Below are 16,848 nucleotides of genomic sequence, written 5' to 3' on the forward strand. Positions count from 1 at the left end.
AGTCTACCTGCTATATTATCTCTCCAGCCCCAGGATCCTTTTCTCTTGACATTGAAATTTGAAGTGATGGACACCAAGGTGTTGAAATCTCCTAGAGCCTGATTTGCTTTTTGGAGAAAAGCAGCTTGGGAAGGACTATTAAAAAGCAAACAGAGGGGCTGGAGCGATAGCACAGTGGGTAGGGCGTTTGCCTTGCATGCGGCCGACCCAGGTTCAAATCCCAGCATCCCATAGGGTCCCCCCTACTCTGAGTGCAGAGCCAGGAGTAATCCCTGAGCATCTCCGGGTGTGACCCAAAAAGAAAAAGAAAAAAAAGCGAACTGAAAATAAACATACTCTTCAAGTGCCTCTGAGTGTAAAACTATTTTACGGCATCTATTAATGAGGAAGCAGTTCATTATCCCAGTATACTCCACTGCAAAGCTTGGAGGTTTCTCTAATGAGGAATTAGTTGAACAGCAAGAGAAATCCCACTTATTGAAATAGAGAAATGGAATTAATTCCCTTCATCATACATCTCTCCAGTTGTATTTTTGATAGTGATAATGATTCAAAACTTGATAGTATAAGAAGGAAAGGACCATCGTATTTCTATGGGAGAGCTCAACCTTGAGTGCTCTGGGTCTGTTGATGTGTCTCTCCCATGGGCAATTTGAAGCATATGTCTCTCTACACTGTCTGGAGTCCAAATGCCTGACACCAAAGAGGATTATGGAAGTTTAACCTTGCCCTCACCTGCCTAAAGAGAGCCAGTTCTCCCATTCTATCCCCCATATCTAGTAAATTTCTAAGTACATTCCAGGTTAGTGCTATTTCAAAGATGACATGTTGAACCATATATGCAATTCTTAATTTTCTAACAGCCTCATTTTTAAGTAAAAAAAAGTTGATTTTTTTTATATTAAAATTAATATTTGTATAATATAAGGCACCGGAGAAAATTTACTCTTACTCCTTTGGGTTCATCTTAGCTGGTGAAGTAATTTAACCTCTGGTAATTAGCAGGAGGAAATAACAGATTTAACTACATCTGTTATGTGAGTTTCCCTCCTCACCACCAGCTCAGTTAGACCAAGTATGCACCAGTTTTTCTTCATATATTACCAATTAGATACCTTTGTTCAATTATTCATTCATTGTCAAGTAGCTACTAAATGTTGGGGATTTGACCAGGCCTGTCTTAAGAGGGTCCCATCCCTCTTGTGAAAAAAAAAAAAGTATGAAATGATATAACAGAGAAAACTGTTGTTTCATAAGAACTAGGAATCAACTGCTCTGGAAATTTTTCAGGAAGTGCCTATTACTTCTACCCTAGAGATAAGGCATGCTCAGTTATACCAGGAATGTGCAAAAAAATTCACAAGCGCATTTTTCATTTTGTATTGTGGCTCCACAGTCAGCCGTGTGGCACCAGATCCTTGAACTCAGGGCCTCACACACACAAGGAATGTGCTCTACCACTTAAGCCACATCCTCTACCTCCACAGTGCTGATCTTAATAATACCAAGAAGACACAAATTCTATTACAACCAATTAGGTAAGTCTATTGCAGAAATTTCCACCAAAAGCCAGCAAAAGAAAAAAAAACAAGCAACATGCCTCGAGAAGTGGGATTTAGAGGAAGACACTTTGCCTCAAGAGCTCTATACTTTTCTTTAAAGTCAAAGAAAACAGTAATGCTTAATCGAGTAGCTACCTGATTTACATAACTAAGGAAGTGTATATGTGGTTAAATTTAAAAATATATATTTAGAGATAGAGAGCGTGTCAGCTATGATTCCAGACATCGCTTTACTGATTAAATTGGGAATAAGAAACAATTATCTTTAAAAGTCTTCACATTTTTAACACTGTTTTGAAGATAAAGAGAGTAAACTATTTTGTGAAACAAGGGCATAATAAATTTAGGAGTGCTGCCATGGATATACTACACAGGGATGGGAGATAGGGAGTGTGGGAGCAGGGAATGATGGGAAAAGAAAAAGTCAAATTTAAGAAGGACCCCATTCTCTTCAGAATTGAAAAATGGAAGGACTATCTAAGAGGCAGGTTTCAACAATGATGATGTGTTTTTTAAAGCTCTGTTAAGCTCTATGCATTTCTTTATACCTGCAGCAGTTACTTAAAAATTATTTCTGATCTTCCCTGAGGATGATGGTTTCACCCTTTCCAATGCAAAGAACTGAAGCATTATTACCTAAGAAGGTCTTTCCTTTCCTACCTCTCTTTTGCGGGGTGGCTTTGTTTCCTCTTTGAGGTTTTAATCCTCCCTTATTTGCATGCTGCATTTTTCATTCTCTTCGGTGGGAACCAATTCTCTAAATTGTCTGAATGACATCACTCTTCTCAGTTCTTGTTCTCTTTCCCTCTCACTGTTAAAGAATCTACTTAATTAGAATCTAATTTTATGTTCAAATGTAAGTGTGAAAGGCTTATTACATCGTTCTCGAAAATCAAAGACAAATCAGTCCAAGAGCTTTGTCTCTGGCATTTGAAATTAAAGGAAAACAGGGCTTCTAAAATGATTTTGAACTAACAATCTAATCATATTTATTGTAAAGTCATCTGAACTTGCTATGAAATTGGGTTGTCTCTCCATTTCAACACACAGGAGCCACTCATTGCATTTATTATTATTATTATTATTGATCACCAAATGAACCTGATTTATTACAAAACACACCAAACCCGTTATAAAACGGGCTAACAGGACAGAAACCAGCCTGATTGCTGCAAACTGCTTTCGGCATTTGACCAATGGTAGAGAGGATCTCGGATGCTGTGTTTTGCACGCAGGCCAATCAGCAAAGGGAGCAGGAGGCCAATCCGAGATCGCTATTCTAAGTCCTCATTTGCCTAGCCTAGCCTACAAATAAGCAGTCCCCGCAGCCCAGCTCTCCATTTCGTTTTCTTTGCAGAGAAGGAAGCGAAAATGCCTGAGCCTGCGAAGTCCGCCCCGGCTCCCAAGAAGGGCTCCAAGAAGGCCGTGACCAAGGTCCAGAAGAAGGACGGCAAGAAGCGCAAGCGCAGCCGCAAGGAGAGCTACTCGGTGTACGTGTACAAGGTGCTGAAGCAGGTGCACCCCGACACGGGCATCTCGTCCAAGGCCATGGGCATCATGAACTCGTTCGTCAACGACATCTTCGAGCGCATCGCCGGCGAGGCGTCCCGCCTGGCGCACTACAACAAGCGCTCGACCATCACGTCGCGGGAGATCCAGACGGCCGTGCGCCTGCTGCTGCCCGGGGAGCTGGCCAAGCACGCCGTCTCCGAGGGCACCAAGGCCGTCACCAAGTACACCAGCTCCAAGTAGATCCTCCTGCCTGCCCCGTCTGGTAGCGAACCCAAAGGCTCTTTTCAGAGCCACTCATTTGTTCACAGTAAGAGCTCAGCACCCGCTAAACCTGGGATTCTTTTAAGCAATAATATCCTGGTGTTAACGCTTTCCTGGAGGGCCTAAGAATCCCGGGTTTCTTCTAGCTGGGGCCCCTCCCCGCTTCCCCATCACCCCCGTCTCCCGCAGTTGGTTGGATCCACGGTGTTTTGAAACCTCGTCTTCTGGAAACGAGTCTTAACTGGCACCGATGGTTTACCCCCCTCCCCCACCACGTTCTTCCGTTAGGCTCGAATTTCCCATTCCCTTTTTCTGCCTAAAGCCAGGTCTTAAACCCGTAAGTTTTGCATATGCATTGAGGGGGGTTTTAGTGAACTGATTTCTTTGTTTTTCTACATCGTCGCCCGGCGGCTTTTTCCATTGCAGGTTGTTTACCCGCTGCAGCGCTCCCGCTAGCGGCCAAGATTCTTTTTACTTTCGTTTTTTCCCCCCTCTAAACTTCCTAGGAAGGGTGTTTGTTTCTTAAGATTCCTTGCAGAATTCAACCGTGCACACTGCCGTCCCTGACTCATTTTACCTGCATAAAGAGCTCCCTGTCCGCCACTGTCGCCGGCACGATATAAACACATCTGCCACCTTTAATCTGTCTTTTCTCTCTCTTGCGAGTTTCCTTCCAAGCCCAGTCAGTCCCTTCTCACCTCCCCCAATGTCAGTTTAACAACTGGAGCGATCGTGGTGATCAGAGGCAAGAGAAAACGTTGGAAGGAGCTATTTGTTTGTTTGTTTACAAAGCTGTTCATGATTGGATTTCAGTCATGCAGTATTCCAACACTCATCCTTCCACCAGGGTACATTTCCCAGCATCAATGTCCCAGGGTTCCCTCCCGTCACCCCCCAACCCCCCACCCCCTGCCTTTCTCTCTCTCTCTCTCTCTCTCTCTCTCTCCCCCCCCACCCCCCCCCCAATATGGGCATTATGGTTTGCAATATTCATACTGAAAGGTTATCCAGAATATCCCCTACCTATTTTTTAATTTATTTTTTTTATTAGTGAAACACCATGAGGTACAGTTATAGACTTACAAATTTTTGTGCTTGGGTTTCAGTTATACAATGATCAAGTACCCATCCCTCCACCAGCGCCCATCCTCCACCATGGGTCCCACCCAGCATCCTTCCCACCCCCTATCCCCCCATCCCACCCTGCCTCTGTGGCAGGGCATTCCCTTTTGTTCTCTCTCTCTCTCTCTCTCTCTCTCTCTCTCTCTCTCTCTCTCTCTCTCTCTCTCTCTCTCTCTCTCTCTCTCTCCCCCCTTTTGGGTATTTTTAATCCTCAGCTCTTGTCCAGCATGATCACTCCCAGCTACTATTGTCATAGCGGTTTCTTCTCTATTTTACTGAGAGCAGATAAGAGGAAAGGAGCTTCTTCTTGGAATGTTCTTTGGCTAACACGGAAAGGTCTGGAAGTCTAGGGTTGGTGAGGACAGTGCCCAAAGGGCCTAAATCCACAGGGAACAAGCAGTTTCTGTCTCCCTGCTTTCTGTGGCAACAGCAGGAATGGGGTAGTTTTGGAAGCTTCCTCCAGAATCTGAGTGAGAAGGTTTAATTGGCAACTCCACCCATGAATAGAAATCCCAAATTCATGCAAGAAATGGCGTTACTGTTCTCTCCTAGCCAGCCAGGACACTTCCTGTTCTCTTTCAAAAAGATAAAATAAGCACAAAGAACAAGTAGTTATTTTCAAGTTACCAAGCTACAACTGCATTTTGACTTTTTCTAATGACCTTGAGATAATAGTGAAACTGCCTGAGCCATAGTGAATTGAGTTTTCATCTGAGAAGCCTCATCTGTAAATTCCTTCTCCTGTTATTATCCTTGCCCTGAGGCCTGCAACAATCCCTTTTTGTACCATCAGCAGTCTGCTAAGGAAGGCGTCAGCTAATCCAGAGGAGTCTCCTTTGGGGTTTTGTTTGTTTTTTATTGCTTAGAGTGTCTTTGGCTGGTGTCTTTGGTCTGTTTTGCCTTATCCCTCCCTGTTGTCTTGGAGTTTCTTCTGTTTTCCTCCACCACCTGCCCACAAACTGTCTGGAGTTGAATTGGGGGCCTCACACGGTCATGGTCACAGTCCTCCCGTTGTTCATCGATTTGTTCGAGTGGGCCCAGTAACGTCTCCATCATGAGACTTGTTACTGTGTTTGACATATTGAATACGTCACAGGTAGGGGGCCTCACACACCAAGGCAATATCTATACTATCTGTGCTATAGTGACATGGACTAATAATATCTAGGCCTTGTTAAATATATTTACTAAGGTCAGGAACAGAAGGTTCAAAGGGCCTTATGGAGAAAAATGGACTTCTTCCTTAACCAGGCTGGAAAAAGAACTCTCCTTACTATTACTTATACCTAAATCTTGTGCTTGGGGCTTTGGGTCACAGAATCAAAACTTTTCAGGATGGGCTATTTTGTATTCTGAGTTTTTAAATAGTAAGATCTGATCAAACTTCTGAAGAGTAGCTCTATCTCCCATGTATATTCTTTTATATTCTTTATGTATAATTCTAATTTTTAATAAATAATTATTTTTAAATTTCCTCTCCCTGAATTTTGGCCCTCTATACCTCAGACTATGAAATCCATAAAAGTCTCCAGGTTGGTGACGGGAGTTTACAGAATCTTGGGAATTTCTTGACTAATCCTTAGAGGCAAAATGAGCACTATGAAATGTCCGTCATAAATGTGTATCCTTAAACAGATTCTTGAAGCTTTTCAGGTACAAAAGTTAAACACTTTCCCAGGGCCAGAGAAATAGTACAGAGTCTGTGGCACTTGCCTTGCATGAAGCTGCAAAACGTGACAATGGTTTGAATTCTGACACTGTATACAATTCCTAACACCTCATATTGTCCCTGAGCATCAAGACAGCTGTGACCCATGAGCACCAGTGGGTGCCTGCCCTTCTACCTTCAACCCTCAAAAAAAAAAAGGGAATATTAAAAAAAAAATACTACAACAACAAAGGAGAGTCAATACTGAGAAATAGCCAGACTGTGATGGCCTGACTGACATACAGCACACCAACTGGCACACCAATTGATTCCAACGTGATGGGGCTGGAGTGATAGCACAGCGGGTAGGGCGTTCGATTCCCAGCATCTCATATGGTCCCCCAAGCACGGCCAGGAGTATTTCCAGGAGTAACCCCTGTGCATCGCTGGGTGTGACCCAAAAAGCAAAAGCAAAACAAACAAACAACCAAAAAAATAACACGTGAAATAAGCACCTACACTGTAAGTCTCTCTAGAATAGAATAGTAGAGAAGTTAGCAAAGGAAGAGGTTCATTTGGTATTAGCTTTTTTTTTCTTTTCTTGGGGTCACACCTGACGATGCACAGGGGTTACTTCTGGCTCTCCGCTCAGGAGTTACTCCTGGCGGTGCTCAAGGGACCATATGGGATGCTGGAAATCGAACCCGGGTTGGCCGCGTGCAAGGCAAACGCCCTACCCGCTGTGCTATCTCTCCAGCCCCTGGTATTAGCTTTTCATAAGGATTTTCAGAGCAGTGAAAAGAAAGATCACAAGGCTAACTAGAGAAAACAGTCCAGCCTTTCGTATATGACAAAGTTAAATAACTAGAACCAAAAGTCCCCCGCCACGCTGGACCCCACAAATCAGCATATAAGCAGCTATTCTTGTTGTATGAAACGGTCTGAGAACACTACTGCTGGTCCTGATCATTCTGCTGGTCCTCATCACTCTCCTGTTCCTTAGAAGACCATCTTCTTGTTTCCCCTAGCTCTTATATTCTTCTCTGCTGAGTCAAAAGAGGTTAATAATATAACTGATGGCGAAGAGCCCAGACTAGAGAGTGCATCCTGCTCCCTGGTTGGAGAGCCCTTAGCCACATACCTCTGCTTCCAAAATCCCCTGGAAATGTAGCCTCTTTCCTAGATTACTAGGAAACTGCCCAGCTCTGTGCTTAAGATCAAATCAACTTCATGCTGGAGGGGAAGCATTCGCACCATAATTCAAGGGAATCCACTGTGAGGACAAAGAATAAAACGGTAACGAAGGTTGTACAAGCTTATTAGAAGAATAAGAAATGAATAATCCCTTGAGAACTGCGGTCCTATTTATTGCCTTATTCCACGGGTTAAAAAAGGCAAAATTTGAGCCCTAAGAACAGGATTTGAAAGGCCGTTTTGGTCAGAATGTTTTGATAGGAAACAGTTCTAAATCCATGATTTAAATCCATGACTTGTGTTTGTAACCAAAAATCGATTTTATTAAACATGAGTTGCATCAGTTATATTAAATAGTTTTGCATTCTGAGAAACGACAAATGGGGGCAGCTCAGGAACTGAGTATGCCTTCTTTAACCGCCAATGCCAATGGTTACTCCACTTTTAAAAACCGTCGTAAATTATCAAAGTAATTTAATCTCCCTTATCCGGTCATCCCAGTCCTCTGCACCCTGAACCTCACTCAAGGTGTACTTATCTGAAACTCCTAGACTAGATGCTGTCTCAAGCACTTGGGAGAGTTGCGGTAGTACACCCGGCAGGGCCACGGACCACTCCATGGCAGTGAAGGACCCCCAAACAAAGCAGTCCAATGCTGTCATCCATACTCTGTGGAAAATGAACACAGAACACTTCTGATTACCACCGCTTGAGGAATTATCCCTACCCAGTTCCAGGATAAACACCAGGATAAGTGACAGGCTCTTTCAACTGAGCGTATAGGTGGCCCTGAAAAGGGCCTTTGGGTTTGGGGACTGGAAAGCCAAACCGAGGTTTAGCCGCCGAAGCCGTAGAGGGTGCGGCCCTGGCGCTTGAGCGCGTAGACCACGTCCATGGCCGTGACGGTCTTGCGCTTGGCGTGCTCGGTGTAGGTGACGGCGTCGCGGATGACGTTCTCCAGGAAGACCTTGAGCACCCCGCGGGTCTCCTCGTAGATGAGCCCCGAGATGCGCTTGACGCCGCCGCGCCGGGCCAGGCGGCGGATGGCGGGCTTGGTGATGCCCTGGATGTTGTCGCGCAGCACCTTGCGGTGGCGCTTGGCGCCGCCTTTCCCCAGGCCCTTCCCGCCCTTGCCGCGTCCAGACATCGTGCAGGAGACAATGAGCCGGTAACACTGCGAAGTGCTTGGCGCGCGCAGCCCTTTTATAGGAGAGTGGCGGACCTGTTTGAAAGCAGGACAGCAGGGGCGGGGCCCCACGGTCCGTTCCCGCCCTTCCTCGTTCGCTCTTGCTCAGCGCTGCTGGGAACAGAAGGGGGCGCCAGAGCCTAGAAACCGGCTGGCATGGGGCTGGTTAACACTGCACTGTGTGAAAGTGTGTCCCTGTAAAGACACAATACGTGCAACCACTGAGTGGGGACAGTCAGGTCAATCTTCACAAAGCCTGACAACTTGTCTGTTTGATTTCCAAATATGAAAAAGTTAATAATGCACAGTTGCACATTATGACACTTTTTATTAACAAAGTATATCTTCATTGCTTAACTATCTTCCTTTTATTGATGAGTATCACTGGTTGTTTTAAACATGGATTTTTGATAGGCAAACTAATAACCCTACCATGGGAACTCAAAGTATAGGAGGTTACATGTTCACGGGCAAAATAAGTTAAAAGTCACTTGATTTCACTGAAGATTTCTAGGTATGTATACCCCGAAGGTGTGATGGCTTGTGTTGTCTCAAATTTCTGAATTGATGTGTGCTATGTGGACAGACTATTTAGCGCTGTATCTTGTCACCGTACCTCCAACCTCTTTCCTCCAACTGGAAAGAAGGATTAAAAATTGGCATTATAGGATCCATTGTATTGGAGGCAGCCTATCTCGTATATTCTCTGTTTTCTTGGATAATCTGTCATCAATTGTATCTCCTGTGAGGGAGGGTGGTTCAGGCCATACCCCATAGTGCTCAGGGCTTACTCCTGGAAGTGCTCAGGGCCCCATATTGCTGAAACCCAGGATCAAACAAAACCAGACATGCAAGGCCAATTACCTTAAACCCTATACTCTCAGCCCAACTGTTTTATTTTTAATGTATAAGAAAGATTATTATAGTTACCAGAGATATAGCTCAACAGGCTAGAATAAATATAGGAAAGCAATTGGGTACCCAACCCTGCATATGGGCTCCTGAACACTGCCAGGAATGAATATCAAGCAAGGGGCCACAAATAGCTCCTGTGATACCCCCCCCAAAAAAAAATAAGTATAAATTATAGAGCATTTAACTTTGAAAGAGATAACCTGGACAAAGTTGCAAAAATGTCCAACATGGGGATGGAGCTATAGCACAGCAGGTAGGGCATTTGCCTTGCATGCGGCTGACCCAGGTTCGATTCCGAGCATTCCATATGGTCCCCTGAGCACCACCAGGAGTAATTCCTGAGTGCAGAGCCAGGAGTAACCCCTGTGCATCGCCAGGTGTGACCCAAAAAGCAAAAAAAAAAAAAAATGTCCAACGTATAAAAATAGCTAAGAGAACCAGAGAGATAGTAGAGGGGTTAGTCACTCCACTAGCATAAAACTGACCCTGGTTTTGTCCCTGGTGCTCCAACAGGAATAATTCCTGAGCACAGAACCAGGAGTAAGCCATGAGCATGACTACGTATGGGACCAAAAAAAAAAAAAAAGGAAAAGGAGGATAAGTGAATTTTGGAAAACTTCACCCCAAACTTGGTGATACACTGAATGTGGTGACAAAAAAAGGAAAAGAACTAGATGTATATATGCTAGTTAATAAAACTGAGGTGTTGCTACTTGGACACATATGAATGTCAATGGAAGTTTATCTTTTGATTGAAACTACTTAGAATGGGATCTGTCACTTTGAGAGTCTAGTATGAGACATTGCAGGAGTAGATATCCAGCAAGCAGCTGGAAAATTTAAGTTTGGCCTTTTCTCAAGAAGACAGGAAAGAAGGATTAAAACTACATAATTACACACAAAAAAATGCAATTCCTCAACACATGACATACATAGCCTTAGAGAATCCTAACATATTTACATGAACAAATAATGTTTCATTTGAAAATGCTATAGAAAACCAACCATAATAAATCAAGTCCACTAAAAGTTTAAAATACATGATGTCTATACAAAAATACAAGAGGTAAAATAAGTCATATTGTAAAGTAAAATAAGTCAATAAGGTAATTTCTTCATTCACCTCCATTTGAATCACATATTAAATTTTTATTAATGGAAATGTTTTGATGTTCTATGTGGTGCTTGAAGTAGTCTTTGTTGATTCTAGTGGGACGAAGGAACACCTTTCACTTTGGACTTTGCTGTCTTTTCCCATTTTTCTTACATACTCCTGGTGAAACAGACTGAAAAAATGAGTATACTCCAAAATAAGTTTGACAAGCAAATATAGAGACAGGAATGATGAAGAAAATAAAATTATGTCACTTCCTACTGTCAATCTTTTCCAACTCAACATTAAGCATAAACTGTGTTTCTGACAAATCTATATTGTTGCATAAAAAAAAACTAGTGAAACCTGTTAACTCTCCTTAAGAATGTTGTAAACCTTGGTGTCTAATATGAAAATGAAAATATGTAGTGAATATAAAGCATGATTTTTAATAATTAGTTAATTTTATTAAGTGGTGTAGTTGTGTCTTTCTATTTTTTCTTGTTTCCTGAATTACATTCTAAGTTTAGTTATCCAGCTGCTGAGAGCATAAAGAGAAAGTACACACAAATAAAAAAAAAAAATCAAGAAAATGCATCTCTACCTGTAAAGTTCGGTTGTCAGGGGGATAGTTAAGACTGAGACCACCGTGATGAAACAACGGAAAACAAAATTCTATAGAGTCCTTTCCTTCACAGGATATCTTAATTTTGGGGTCTTTCCAGGATTGTAACAAACAATTCTGGGACTGAGCTGAGATTAGACCGCCTAGGCGGGAAGACCAGGAAAGAACCAATGAGCGTGCAGCAATTCTGTCCACCCGGCTACTAACAAACACATGAAACCAGACATGCAACAACTCCCCTTCTCCTGCGGGAGTGGGGGTACCCACGAAGAAACCTGAAGCTTCCTGGCATAAAATGATAAGCTCTGTAAAAGCACATAAAAGGCGGTCGCGGAGCACAAGGAGCAGAGAAACCAGGTGCGCCATGAACATCCACCTCTGAGCAAACCCGGACTCAAACCTAGGGGTCAAACACCGTAAGTGGAAGGACTTCAAAGCTCAGAAGGCAAACGGTAACACCCACAACACCCAGGTACTAGGTCTTAGTCATTACAGCAACTCCTGTGTAAAGTAGTTGGCTCTGAAAAGAGCCTTTGGGTGGTTAGGGGATGTCGGGGAAGAATCTACGCCCGCTCCCCGCGGATGCGGCGCGCCAGCTGGATGTCCTTGGGCATGATGGTGACGCGCTTGGCGTGGATGGCGCAGAGGTTGGTGTCCTCGAAGAGCCCCACCAGGTAGGCCTCGCAGGCCTCCTGCAGCGCCATGACGGCCGAGCTCTGGAAGCGCAGGTCGGTCTTGAAGTCCTGCGCGATCTCGCGCACCAGCCGCTGGAACGGCAGCTTGCGGATGAGCAGCTCGGTGGACTTCTGGTAGCGGCGGATCTCGCGCAGCGCCACGGTGCCGGGCCGGTAGCGGTGCGGCTTCTTGACGCCGCCCGTGGCCGGCGCGCTCTTGCGGGCCGCCTTGGTGGCCAGCTGCTTGCGGGGCGCCTTCCCGCCGGTCGACTTGCGAGCTGTCTGCTTGGTGCGGGCCATGGCAACGGTCTCAAGGAGGAGCGAGGTAACTGGTGGAAACAGAGCTCGGCCGCGCGCCGCTGCCCGTATATATAAACCGAGCCTTATCCTGATTGGACGAGGCGCTCGTTGGCTCACAACGGAGGCGTTGGCGGCCGCGTTCGCAGCCTGATCACATGAGCCGCTGCTGGGTTGTTTTTTTTTTTTTCAACAATTCACGTCCTTCATTCCACCTCTGTTTAAAGACTGTTTTGAACTGTAAAGGAACTGAACGCGGTTCCTTTGCAGTTTTTCGAATGTTGCCTCCTCGCAGAGCAAGCACAAACTTACAATGCTACTTGCTAAATAAAGATTTTTAAATGTTGGCGCCTAAACCGTGCCGCTTTGAATCGGTTTGAAAATGCGCGGGCTCACTGTGATTGGCCAAGTGATTTTGTCTCCCTTTCTTTTGTTTTAGGAACGTTCCCTCAAAGAAAACTGAAGCTTCCTTGGCATTCCTTAGCGTCTCTAAGCGCACAGATTTTAATACTTGTTTTTCTAACGGCTCTTACACACTTACTGAAAAAACAAAAACACACATACATCAAGGTTGACACTAACATTCATTCTCATAGAAAAGCTTTTAACTATGTGTAACTTTGAATTAAGGTTGAAAAAATTTTTAATACAGATGGTTTGAAAGCCTGGAGAATGTGCCATAAATGCGGGAGTCGTGGGCGTTATTTACACCCACGTATAAATACCCCCATATTTCCCCCCATATTTACACCCGCATGTAAACACCCCCAAATTTCCCAAACCATCAAGCCTCCAGTAATCCCAAGCATCACAGGGTGTGATCAAAAACTAAAAAATTACTCTGTATTCTTACCACAAGACTGTCTGGCTGAAGTTATAAGACATATCCAACAGGGTCACAAAAAAAGTTCCTATTTAAAACTGATGAGAAGTGTTACAGCTCTTTTAGAATTTGTCTAGCAGGCTTTCTCTGGTCTCTACCGGAAAGCCCCCCACCTTTAAAATAAATAAATAAAACTGATGAGAACCTACTACAGCAGAGAGGAAATTACTTCTCTGGTGGAGCCCAATTTTTATATAATGGATCGTGCGTGATTGTACAATACACAAGAAAAGAACGACTTTCAAACTTAAGTGACTATTCACTACTTAATTTTTCTTCAAAGGCTCAGCTGCCTCGCCAACAGTTTCAATTCCTTAACGCCAACCATGGTCCACGAATCAGTATTTTTGACTCTCCCCACCTTTTTCTGCTTAATGATCTTGTGGGGCCGGTGCACTAAGGTGCCCAACGACCCGCAGCTGACCTATGGGATGAGGGCTCACCACCTAAGTATAATCAGGGTGTGAAGTGAGCTGCAGGAGAAAGAAACCTAAAGCCACTAACCCTTGCTCACAAGTGCCCTAACCACTGCTCGGCATTCATATGCAATTTTATCATTTCCGTAAACATTCACTTTCGCTTTACTACAGCACTGAATGCTAACGAGGATTAAGAATGTGAAAAATACCATTGTTATGCAAGTGCGGCCCTTTTCGAGAATGAATAGGTGGCTCTGAAAAGAGCCTTTGGGTTTAAAGTAACTCCGCAAAGAGTTAAAGCTCCAGTGCGCCGCTTTATTTGCCCTTGGCCTTGTGGTGGCTCTCGGTCTTCTTGGGCAGCAGCACGGCCTGGATGTTGGGCAGGACGCCGCCCTGCGCGATCGTCACTTTGCCCAGCAGCTTGTTGAGCTCCTCGTCGTTGCGGATGGCCAGCTGCAGGTGGCGCGGGATGATGCGCGTCTTCTTGTTGTCGCGGGCCGCGTTGCCCGCCAGCTCCAGGATCTCGGCCGTCAGGTACTCGAGCACGGCCGCCAGGTACACCGGGGCGCCGGCGCCCACCCGCTCCGAGTAGTTGCCCTTGCGGAGCAGCCGGTGCACTCGGCCCACGGGGAACTGCAGGCCGGCCCGCGACGAGCGGGTCTTGGCCTTGGCGCGTGCCTTGCCGCCCTGTTTGCCGCGTCCAGACATGGCTGCAGAGCACAGAGAAAACGAGATGCAAGAAATGTGCAAAGCGGAGAAATGAACTTACTTACCAATTGGCAACTACTTATACTCTCAAGCTGCATTGCAAATTCCACTCTTTGATTGGCTCCATCCAGCTTAGTCCAAGCGCCCAATCAAATTCGAGAACGGTGCTATCGTCATTCCGGAGAGTCAGCCAATCACAACTGAGAGTTTTCAAAGCTGTATTTGCATAGAAGCCCTACAAATATTATGGTGCTCGAAAGGAAGTTCGTTTTTCCTTTGGAATCTGTTCGAGCTGTTCACCATGCCTGAGCCCGCCAAGTCCGCCCCGGCCCCGAAGAAGGGCTCCAAGAAGGCCGTGACCAAGGCGCAGAAGAAGGACGGCAAGAAGCGCAAGCGCAGCCGCAAGGAGAGCTACTCGGTGTACGTGTACAAGGTGCTGAAGCAGGTGCACCCCGACACGGGCATCTCGTCCAAGGCCATGGGCATCATGAACTCGTTCGTCAACGACATCTTCGAGCGCATCGCCGGCGAGGCGTCCCGCCTGGCGCACTACAACAAGCGCTCGACCATCACGTCGCGGGAGATCCAGACGGCCGTGCGCCTGCTGCTGCCCGGGGAACTGGCCAAGCATGCCGTGTCCGAGGGCACCAAGGCCGTCACCAAGTACACCAGCTCCAAGTAATGCTTGTAAGCGAACAGACTAAAGGTCTCACCCAACGGCCCTTTTAAGGGCCATCCCACTCTTTCACGTTAAGAGTTGTAATAACTAGTGGATATTGTGGCTTCCCAGAAAAGTTTTCAATCTTGGTTACATGGAAAGCATTAAGGTTCTCGGTTGTATTAGGTATTCTAACTCATACCTAGTTGCAGAAAATATTTAACAGTAAGGTAAAATGCCAATCTTATTTCCACTATCCACTTGAGATACAAAATAGGCTATACTACTAGCATGCAAGTTTCAGCTTATAATTTATTAACCCCTACATGTGTGTTCTATAATGAGTCTTTTATGACTAAAATGTTTTAGTTCACCCTTAGCTCTTACCAAGCTATACACACCTGGATTTTTTGAAAATTAAATCAAGACACTAATGGGAGTTAGACAAAGTCAAAAAATTGAAATACAAACCGCTCTGTTCACCATGGAGGCATTTAATCATGAGAATTTTCCAAATCACAAAATCATGGATTGGACTATTCACAAAATACCATATTCTGTCACAAATCTGACAGTTCAGAAAACTTACCATTAAAATATGTTGGTGCTGTTGCCTAAGATTATTTTTCTCCAGGAAGAGCATAATTTGGGGGACAACAAAAAACACCTGGGGTTTCAGGAAACACCTGACTTGCTCATAGCACACTCTGGATGGAACTCTACTTATCTTTGCAGTGTTTAGGGAACCACATGTGGTGACGGGGATTGAACATGTGTCAGTTACATAAATTACCTTGCCTGCTGGACTATCTCTACACCCATCTAGAGACAATCTTTTAAAATATTATTTTTGGGGGGCTGGAGCAGTAGCACAGCGGGTAGGCGTTTACTTTGCAAGCAACCAACACGGGTTCAATTCTCAGCATCCCAGATGGTCCCCTGAGCACTGCCAGGGGTGATTTCTGAGTGCAGAGCCAGGAGTAACCTCTGTGCACCGCCTCTGGGTGTGACCCAAAAAGCAAAAAAATAAAATAAAATAAAAATATTTTTGTCCCTGTTGGCAAAAATCTGTTTAATGACAACAAATTTGCATATTATTTCTATTATATCAGTCTTCTGTGTATTCTTATATAAAGGTACTGAAATATTACATTTATTTCCTTGTCACTGAAAGCTTATGTAAATTATAAATGCCATGAACAAAAAACAGGTGAAATAATGCTATTTTAAAAATATTTTTCTTTAGGAGTCATGATTTACATACTTATTTACAATGAATTTTCAGACAATACTCCACCTCCAATCTCGCCACCCCATATATCCAGAAATGTTTTATTATTACTATTTCTAGCACCCCAAAAATTAAACATCAAAATTGGTAGGAAAAGCTAGCAATTTTTTTTCAGCTTGAGGGATCAAAGCTAGAACCTCGAACATGCAAGGAAGAGTGGGTGAGCTGCCTGTGAACCACATCCTTGATTACTACTTCATATTCTGAAGGAACCTTTCCTAAATAAATTTTTAGTCCCTAAGTGCCAGCAAACATCCAGAACAAAACATACAGAGGCATTCAAACAAAATGCATAAAGAACAAAAGCAGAGTGGAAAAATATATGTTTTTAAAAAGGAAAGGAAACCTAAAAGTGCCAGGTAGTGTATGTGAGTGAACGTTTATAATAGTTACAAATATTTCATTTTTGTTTGCTATAATTGTAGAAGTAAATATCTAGAAAGGTATATCTAGCATCAAGATGTACATAAACTCCCCGAAATTATAAATCACACTATGTATTTTTCATGTTCATAGACCACAAAGTATACAACTTCCTAATTAAATTTTCAGAGTACTATGACCTACTGTGGGAGATACAATGTCTCTACAATTATGTTCCAAATCTATAACTGACAATCAACAAATAGTGTGCGTATGTGTGCATGTGTGTGTGTGTGTGTGTGTGTGTGTGTGTGTGTGACAGGAAATGGGTTAAATTAGGGAAGCTAAGAACTGAGGTGGTCCCTATTAACTAAGTTAAAATAATGAAAATAATTTTAAAATACTTTTCTCAAAACTTAGACTAGTGGGCTCAGAGA

The 16,848-nt window shown here is 44.1% G+C and overlaps 5 protein-coding genes and 1 non-coding gene across 6 annotated transcripts; 3 read left to right on the forward strand and 3 right to left on the reverse strand.

The window, feature by feature from the left end:
* The first annotated feature begins 2,933 nt into the window (after positions 1 to 2,933).
* Positions 2,934 to 3,388, forward strand: LOC130040284 (histone H2B type 2-F). Its single transcript, XM_056132310.1, has one exon. The coding sequence runs from the start codon at positions 2,934 to 2,936 to the stop codon at positions 3,312 to 3,314; it is 381 nt and encodes a 126-aa protein (XP_055988285.1). The 3' UTR covers positions 3,315 to 3,388.
* Positions 3,389 to 8,126: 4,738 nt separating this feature from the next.
* On the reverse strand, positions 8,127 to 8,455 carry LOC130040287 (histone H4). Its single transcript, XM_056132313.1, has one exon. The coding sequence runs from the start codon at positions 8,444 to 8,446 to the stop codon at positions 8,135 to 8,137; it is 312 nt and encodes a 103-aa protein (XP_055988288.1). The 5' UTR covers positions 8,447 to 8,455; the 3' UTR covers positions 8,127 to 8,134.
* Positions 8,456 to 11,680: 3,225 nt separating this feature from the next.
* On the reverse strand, positions 11,681 to 12,127 carry LOC130040272 (histone H3.1). Its single transcript, XM_056132299.1, has one exon. It carries the CDS (start codon positions 12,090 to 12,092, stop codon positions 11,682 to 11,684), a length of 411 nt encoding a protein of 136 aa, XP_055988274.1. The 5' UTR covers positions 12,093 to 12,127; the 3' UTR covers position 11,681.
* An 891-nt stretch (positions 12,128 to 13,018) lies between these two features.
* Positions 13,019 to 13,082, forward strand: LOC130040533 (U7 small nuclear RNA). Its single transcript, XR_008795013.1, has one exon. It is a non-coding gene; the product is annotated as a U7 small nuclear RNA (small nuclear RNA).
* Positions 13,083 to 13,646: 564 nt separating this feature from the next.
* LOC130040275 (histone H2A type 1-D) lies at positions 13,647 to 14,111 on the reverse strand. The gene has a single exon (XM_056132302.1). The coding sequence runs from the start codon at positions 14,097 to 14,099 to the stop codon at positions 13,707 to 13,709; it is 393 nt and encodes a 130-aa protein (XP_055988277.1). The 5' UTR covers positions 14,100 to 14,111; the 3' UTR covers positions 13,647 to 13,706.
* Positions 14,112 to 14,394: 283 nt separating this feature from the next.
* Positions 14,395 to 14,813, forward strand: LOC130040283 (histone H2B type 1-C/E/F/G/I). The gene has a single exon (XM_056132309.1). The coding sequence runs from the start codon at positions 14,401 to 14,403 to the stop codon at positions 14,779 to 14,781; it is 381 nt and encodes a 126-aa protein (XP_055988284.1). The 5' UTR covers positions 14,395 to 14,400; the 3' UTR covers positions 14,782 to 14,813.
* Positions 14,814 to 16,848: the final 2,035 nt, after the last annotated feature.

The sequence above is a fragment of the Sorex fumeus genome, unplaced genomic scaffold (assembly GCF_029834395.1).
Source record: "Sorex fumeus unplaced genomic scaffold, SorFum_2.1 ptg000094l, whole genome shotgun sequence".
NCBI classification, from domain to species: domain Eukaryota; kingdom Metazoa; phylum Chordata; class Mammalia; order Eulipotyphla; family Soricidae; genus Sorex; species Sorex fumeus.